This window comes from Rhinopithecus bieti, unplaced genomic scaffold (assembly GCF_001698545.2).
Source record: "Rhinopithecus bieti isolate Rb0 unplaced genomic scaffold, ASM169854v2 scaffold_17971, whole genome shotgun sequence".
In the NCBI taxonomy this organism is placed as follows: Eukaryota; Metazoa; Chordata; class Mammalia; order Primates; family Cercopithecidae; genus Rhinopithecus; species Rhinopithecus bieti.
In genome coordinates, this window is record NW_016809834.1 from 2,129,698 (window position 1) to 2,138,365 (window position 8,668).

Sequence of the window (8,668 nt, forward strand, 5' to 3'; positions counted from 1 at the left end):
GAGGGAGGAAGGAAGGAAGGAAGGAAGGAAGGAAGGAAGGAAGGAAGGAAGGAAGGAAGGAAGGAAGGAGAAAAGAAGAAAAGAGAAGAGAAGAGAAGAGGGAGGGAGGAAGGAAACCAAAATTCACTTACTAATATTATTTAGGAAATTTTAAAGTGAGAACACTCCCTATCCAATCCTGTAAAATGTGGTCACAACCATACTCATAAGAAAGTTTATAACCTTAAACAGGTTCAATAAGAAATAATTATAATAAATAAATTAAAAGTCAACTTAAGATTTTAGAAAAGAATGACAAACCATTATTAAGGGAAACAATAACAAAGAATTAATAAAGATAACAGCAGCTACAATAAAGTTTTGTACTTATTGTGGTACACCTTTATTAGGGATTTAACATGTCTTTTAACCATGCTAGTATTTTTATAAGATTGCTGTTATTTTGTTAGTTTCTGTTTACAAAGCTGCATAGATTTTGAATGGTACTCCAATGCTATTTTTTTCCCTTCAGCTATGTTCTTTTCAGAGTATGAGTTGCAGACCTCGATAGTTTGGTAGGAGCGCATATGTCCCATTACAGCAGAAAATCTTTAGTCAGAATGTTGGAAAGAAATTTTTTAAGTATTATATTGTGAAGGTCAAAGAAATCACTTCAAAAGAGAGAAAATGATAAAATAAAACCTAATAAAACACAGTAATGAAGATTTCAATACACTGCTTTTAGAATTTGACAGATTAAATAGTACAAAAACAAGCAACATACAGAACTTCGGTAATACCATCAGTAAACGCAATAAAATTATGTCTCTTACAAAGTGTATGTATTACTTTCTAATACTCGCTAAATATTTATAAAATAATCAAGTATTTGACTATAATAAAAATGTTAATAAACTGCAAAGAGTAATCATTTTACCAACTATGTGCTTTAATAATAAACCAATCAAATTAAGCAAAAGAGCAATCTGAAAAGGATTCCTAAACCTAGGAGAGTATCTAAACTGCAATCAAAGGTAGAAATATAAAGGAGAACAAAAGCCTGTGCAGAATAAAGGATGTTCCAAAAGAAAAATTACTAGCTTTAAATGTTTGTATTACTAAAAAACAAAATCAAATATTCTATTAGGAAAGCCTTTTGCATTGTTTTTCTAATTGTAATGAGCATTTGTCATATATTAAGTAAATAATTCATAAGGGTTTTACTTAAAAAAAGAAAGATGGAATGATCAGCAGTGTCATAAGTAATAATTACGATAAAGATAAAAGAGTCTCCATTAGTTGTTATTAATAACCATGAGGATTCTTACAGAAGCAGTTTCCAGAATAAGATGGGGCAAGAGAAAAAGCAAAACTAAATGCTTGGATTTAGATGTAACTAAAAGATGACGTTTTGAAAAGCCTGGATAAAAAGGGTAAGGATAAGTCTATATCTAAAGAGTAGAAGAGCATAATACAGAATCAAAGGTATATTTTACCTGTTTTAGGACCTCTTTTATCATGACCATTACAAACAAGTTTCCATCATTAGGATATATCATTATTATTATTAGCTCAGTCTGTGTTTTCTGAGGACCTGACTGAATCAACCAGAGGAGTTCTCCTTGTCCACATGATGTCAAGTTTCAAAAAAAATTGGATGATCTATCTTCTACTTTATACATACACATATAAACAGATACAGTAGCCTAAATGCTAAAGAAATTAAAAAATTAAGCCTAGAATTGGCTATGCTAGTAGAAATATACCAGAATTTTAAACAGTTACCAATAAGATAATATCCAATTAAGCTTCTAAATGCCTGGAGGGATGGCATCTATTAGAGTCTCTAATTTTTCTTTTTATCAGAAATTAAGACACGCACATATCTGCAAAAAATCCTTATAAAACATTACAAAATAGTTGGTTCCATGACAAAAGCTTAGGAGCTTCATTCCTTGTTAATTGCAACAGAAAACATAAACAGATGTCAGGGAGGTTCCAGTTCGATAAGAAGAAAATAAATTTTAGAATTTTCCTATCAAAAAATTTAAAGGCCTTCTAATATTAATTTCTCAACGAAAGATATACCATTTAGCACAATTTGATAATCAAAATTTCCTATTCTTGAGTTTATTTTGTTACTATATAAGAAAATATTTTCACCAGATTATGTTCAAGTTTATAAATATAATTCATTATATTTTAACTGCCTAATACAAACATCTTATTTTATAAAAATAACAAAATTCCTTTAAAAATATGAATTTTCAAAACTATAAAACCCTGGAAGACAACCTAGGCAATACCATTCAGGACATAGGTATGAACAAAGATTCCATGACAAAGATGCCAAAAACAATCGCAACAAAAGCAAAAATTGACAAATGGGATCTAATTAAACTAAAGAGCTCCTGCACAGCAAAAGAAACTATCAACAGAGTAAAAAGACAAATGGGAGAAGTTTTTTGCAAACTACGCATCCAACAAAGATGTAATATCCAGCATCTATAAGGAACTAAACAAATTTACAAGAAAAAAACAAACAACAACATATAAAAGTGGGCAAAGGACATGAACAGACACTTTTCAAAAGAAGACACATATGCGGCCAACAATCATATGAAAAAAAAGCTCAACATCCTTGATCATTAGAGAAATGCAAATAAAAACCACAATGAGATACCATCTCACACCAGTCAAATGGCTACAATTAAGAAGTCAAAAAATAACAGATGTTGGTGAGATTGTGGAGAAAATGGAATACTTATACACTGTTGGAATGCGAATTAGGTTAGCCATTGTAGAAGACAGCGTGGTGATTCCTCAAAGATCAAAAAACAGAAATACCGTTTGATCCAGCAATCCCATTATTGGGTAATGGGAATATAAATCATTCTATTATAAAGACACATACATGCATGCATGTGTTCATTGTAGCACTATTCACAATAGCAAAGGCATGGAATCAACCTAAAAGTCCATCAATGATAGACTGCATAAAGAAAATGTGGTACGTATACACTATGGAATACTATGCAGCCAGAAAAAATCAACATCATATCCTTTGGAGGGACATGGATGGAGCTGGAGGCCATTATTCTTAGCAAACTAACACAGGAACAGAAAATCAAATACCACATGTTCTCACTTATAAGTGGGAGCTACATGATGAGAACACATGGACACAGGGAAACAACACACACTGGGGATTTCCGGAGAGTGGAGGGTGGGAGGACGGAGAGGATCAGGAAAAACAACTAATGGGTACTAGGATTAATACCTGGGTAATGAAATAATCTGTACAACAAACCTCTGTGACGCAAGTTTACCTGCATAATAAACATCCACTTGTACCCCTGAACTTAAAAGTTTAAAAAGTGGATTTTATTACAAATCTTGATTTTAAAACAGTTTGTGCTTTGCATCAATTTATGGCTCTATCCTCACTGATTCTCAGACTCATTCATCCTGACTCATCTATCTTTGCTTCTTTAAAAAATAAATGGAAACATCTGAGAAATGATTAATACATTAACATGAGTATATAGCTATTAGACCTATGTGTAAATGTAGACAATCTTTCCATTTATACCTATTTTAACATTAAAAGTTCAAAAGACCTAAGAACTTCCTGCAAGAGCTACATGGATCAGAGAGCAAAAAATATAAAGCATATGTATAAGCACAAGTTACAAAGACGTGAACTTGTGTAATGAATATACCCGCTGATATACTGCAGTGGTATTATTAAAGTTAGATCACTTACGAGTCTGAAACAATGCCTTCTGCTATTTCACAGACATGCACAAACAGGAGAGCGAATGTAAGAATCCATCTCAGGTTATGTCCCGGAAAATGAAGCCATGTGTTGTGGTGAATTTGTACTTTTGAGCTTTGGCTCCCCACCCTGGAAAAAAGAGAAAAGTAANTCAGAGAGCAAAAAATATAAAGCATATGTATAAGCACAAGTTACAAAGACGTGAACTTGTGTAATGAATATACCCGCTGATATACTGCAGTGGTATTATTAAAGTTAGATCACTTACGAGTCTGAAACAATGCCTTCTGCTATTTCACAGACATGCACAAACAGGAGAGCGAATGTAAGAATCCATCTCAGGTTATGTCCCGGAAAATGAAGCCATGTGTTGTGGTGAATTTGTACTTTTGAGCTTTGGCTCCCCCACCCTGGAAAAAAGAGAAAAGTAAAAAAAAAAAAAAAAAAAAAAAAAAAAAAAAAAAAAAAAAAAAAAAAAAAAGGCCCAAACAAAAAAAAAAAAAAAAAAAAAAGAAAAAAAACAAAAAAAAAAAAAAAAAAGAAAAAAACCAAAGGCTCAACTGTAATAAAAGTAATTTAAATTATGATAAGCTTTAAGGGGAGGTCCTGAAACCTTAATATTTTCTAGAGTAGCAACGGAAATCCTAGTCTATTTTTGTTGTAAAAAAAAATTACAATTAACCTTTACAAGACTACCGAGGCTAACACATCAACATTTGTGGCATTACTCAGGAATAATATCAATTCTGGATGACAACATGGTTCTACCTCATGCTAATTGGAAGCTCTTCCTGACAGCTTTCTGATTAATCCAGAAGGAAATAAATTGATAATACATGAAATTTACTGTAGAAAATCTTTGAAGACATGAAATCTACAAGGGGACAAATCAAGGAAAGACATATTTGGTTACAAAATATGGGACTCATTAGTTGAGTCAACTCTTAATCATATGCACATCATATGAGAAAAATTGTTATGTATGACTAGGCAGGCACCGTTATTCAACAAGCAGTACTGATACTTTTCTCAAAGAAAGCTAAAGTTCTTGATGGTGAACTTTTAAGCAGGCTCAAAACCATTATAGGTCCACCCTTAGCTTGCCACTGAAGAAAACAATTCAAGATTATATGTTAGTAAAATTCTGATGGTTTCCTCCCTAAACTACCCTATAGTTTAGTTACTATGTAGAGTAATACTAGTTCATATGTGGTGTACTAGGAGGCCCCACTTTTGTCTCCTTTTGTCCCTTTTTTTCTCATTTTTTGACTGTAGAAAAAAAGCCCCACTTACTTCAAGAATGAATGGGGGTTTGTGCTTGAAATATTGCAGGAAAGAATTTCTGTATAGGCAGCAGATGCCCCTTTTATTTGAAATGAGTATTCATGTCTTAATTGTTTTCAATTTATTAATCATTGGAAGGTTAGTTGTATTTAATATATTCTACTAGAACTTATGCTGTAAATTCCCATAGGCAAGTTCTATGTCTTTTTTTTGCAACCTTATGATTTTCCTAGTACCTGATAGTTTTTTAAGATTGATTTGTGATCCCTCACTAATTCAAGTAGCCAATGTCATAAATAAAAAGTCTGAATTTTTTCTATTTCCCTTTGACAATATCCCCTCCAATTCTATTCTATTCAAATACCCTGGTGCCAGCCTCTGTGCTGGATGCTAGGGATACAGAATGGAATGTTACTGTTTTGCTCTCAAAAGTTAACCAGATGTCAACAATTGGGGAATTATTAATTGTGGAATTACAGTTAAAAAATCAATTTTTCTACTTTTGGCCAAAGGGCATTCTTCATGACCTACAAATAATACTACATAAACAACGACTGATGTTTCTACATATGGTCACTCTGGTCTCAATACATTTAGCATCTGTACATTTGTTTAACGTAACTATGTACCAAGAGTTATGTTGTCCTGTGTATATATCATATGATGAGTTCTTTAATCCCTCTTAGAATAATGCCAAGCACATAGTATCCTCTCAATTAATATTTGTTAAATGAATAAATAAAAGCATATGAATGATTTTCAAACATTCCCTTAAAGCAGATCATTAAAATTTGCTAGTTTTCTTAAGAAAATGCATCTGAAAACTTTTTCACTTTTTTAATTGGAAAAATATCACACACGAAAAAATTAAGCACAATTAACTCAAAATAGTGGTTGCCTCTGTGAACAGATAGGAACATAGGATATGGAAAGTGTAACAAGACCAGAAAATGGTGTGCAGAGACAGGCCCTTTCATTCTTACTTCTATATTCTTTAGGTGAGCATTGGTAGGCTCAAAGGATGTTTATTCTATTAATCTCCATCATTTTATGTATCAAAATACTTCATAATTTTTAAAAAGTTAAAGGGTCTGTTTGGGTAAGTTATACAAATTATTCATAATTGCCCTTAATTATCAGATTTTGTACATATGTACACTGTAAAATAAGACAAAACTGTATTATTAACTTCTTTCCAAATACTTTGTGAATGTCCTCTTTCTACATAAAACACAACCTCATCACTGCTACTATAACTTGCATGCTTGGCATCCTCCAATTCCCCAAACATGTCATTCACTATCTTCCCCACCACCTCCAAAGAGTGAGTTGTTTCAGTAGGTTAATTTGTTCCTGTACTTGTAAACAGACTTACAATGTGGCATAGTCATTTCTCATGACTTTAACACATTTGCCCCACTGGGCTATTCCCTGAAGGCAAGTACTCTTTTATTCATTTTCCATTCCCTTTACCTAACCCAAAGTAAGTGCTCAACTAATGCTGTAGATCTATTTCATGTATTTCTCTTTCCTTCTTTTTAAAAAACTGCTGCTGCTACCGGAAGGCCATTCCTAAGCAAGCATGTGACCTCAATTTCACCTATGGAAGATCACCTGTCAAAATTTATGTTTGAAAACACAAAATACCTGCTTGTTCATTTCTCACAGCCATCAGCTTCCATGTTAGAGAAATTAAGTCAACATTATCCAAAATCGCATCCATTAGTGAGATATATAAACACCACGTGGTATAACATAGGACATTAGATTACTTACCAATAAACAATATTGGAAAAGTGATAAACAACAAAAAGACATGTGGGACCAAGTTGAGGGCATCCACAAAGCAGGAATTTTGTAATACACCATCATTAATATTATATGAAGAAATGTTGTTACCACAAAATGAAAGGCTCATTTCTTCTTATATGGTTTACTCTAAAAGGGAGAGAAATGAGAAAGAAAAATCCCCTTATTAGTAAACTCGTGTTCATAAAATTATAGCTTTGAATAGGAGGCCATATAATAAAATCAATCCCTTTTATTTTGATAGCTGAGGAAATAAGAAACTGTGCCAAAGCAACTTGAAGGTTTCTTACAAAGGCCTTATACATCCTATGAGATCTTCTTTTCCATAGCTTTTACTTCCAGAGAAAATGCTTTCATGTGGAAAATGTTTATAATTAATATCTACCTATAGTAGTACCTCAAATGAGTGTCTGACTAAAATGCTTTCAAAGAACAAAATGGTCTATATTAAGAAAAGAAGGAAAAAAATTGAACCAATGACTAAAAAGTCAAAATGATATAATTTCAAATATTTTCCCATACTCACTGAAAATGTACTAATAAACAACTAAAGTTGTTCAGTAAACTGTGACAGAGTTTCCTGAAACATTTCACTAGTTGTGGGAAATACTAATATACAGAGACCAGTGTGCCTGCAGTAATGGCTAAGAGTAATCGGTCTTTCCCTGAAGAATATTAAAAATCAAATGCCCAAGATGAATTAAACGTAACTCAAATGACAAGTCAATGAAACTACTCAGATTCCATAGTTAGAATATTCTCACATGAAATACACTCTACTCAAGTTTGAAACGCAGAATGTCTTTTAATTGGAAATTGGTACTCCATGACTAGAAGTAGATGAGTTTAGAGAGGAAACAGAGGACAAGGTCACACAGTGCTTTGTAAGTCATTGTCAGGATTGTGGCTTCTACTCTTAGTGAAGTGGGCCACTGGGGATTCTGGGGCAAAGGAGTGACATGCTCTCACTTACATGTTAAATGGTTCTCTATTATTGCTGTGCCGAAACAGATGGGAGATGAGCAAAGGTCTGCTCCATCAAAATACTGCTGTGAAATTCCAGGAAAAGCTTTAACATTCTCAAAACTTATTTCATAATGCCTACTACTTATTTAAATTCTGGGCACTTTGCATATCTTAAATCCTCAGAACAACCTTGTAACGCTAGTGGTGTTATTCATCTTTTACAGTGGAGGATACTGAGGTCCAGATAAGTTCAGTAACTTGCCAACCAGTAGAGCAGCCAAGCCCACACCCAAATGTCTGACTTATAAACTGCTTCTTTCCACTGTATTACACAACCTCCAACCTGCTTTTTAAAGAAAGTATCGTATTTATTCTTTAAAACAAGAAGCAATTTAAGATTTTAACCTCACTAGACCTAGTTTCCTTTCTATATTTATGTCACACTGGATTCTGAGTTGCATTACTAAAGACTGGCAAAAATTTTCTTGACTAGCATAGTACCTTTTCTTTCTTTCCTTTCATTGATAATAGATTTAGCAATGGTCACAAACAATACTTTTCCTAGAAAAAAGCAGAGTGTTATACAGAAAAGGTATATTATTATTAGAGAAATTAATAATAATTTCAAGCAAAGGTTTTATAAAGCATTATATGAATACCTCAGCGAAAGAGTCTGTGTATTTACAATCTTAAAACTTATACAGAATGCTTCTCACATATTGTTCCTGATAAGCTCTTTTATAATAAATAATTGATATGCTCCCTAGTTGAGTCTGTCCCCATCTTTTAAAAAAAAGTTGTATTTTAAAATCTCAAGGTTAAGTTATACACTTGGTAAATTCTTACAAGCCA

The 8,668-nt window shown here is 32.8% G+C and overlaps 1 protein-coding gene across 1 annotated transcript in view; it reads right to left on the reverse strand.

Moving 5' to 3' along the window:
* The window catches only part of LOC108541089 (ATP-binding cassette sub-family C member 9-like), a 13,490-nt gene extending 5,126 nt beyond the window's left edge, over window positions 1-8,364 (reverse strand). Inside the window, exons 1-3 of the mRNA XM_017890523.1 lie at window positions 8,318-8,364; window positions 6,818-6,979; window positions 4,026-4,167 (exon numbers count right to left, since the gene is read on the reverse strand). Coding sequence (XP_017746012.1) covers window positions 4,026-4,167; window positions 6,818-6,959 — 284 coding nt within the window. The 5' untranslated portion in view covers window positions 6,960-6,979; window positions 8,318-8,364. The remainder of the gene's footprint in view (window positions 1-4,025; window positions 4,168-6,817; window positions 6,980-8,317) is intronic.
* Between the last annotated feature and the right edge of the window lie 304 nt (window positions 8,365-8,668).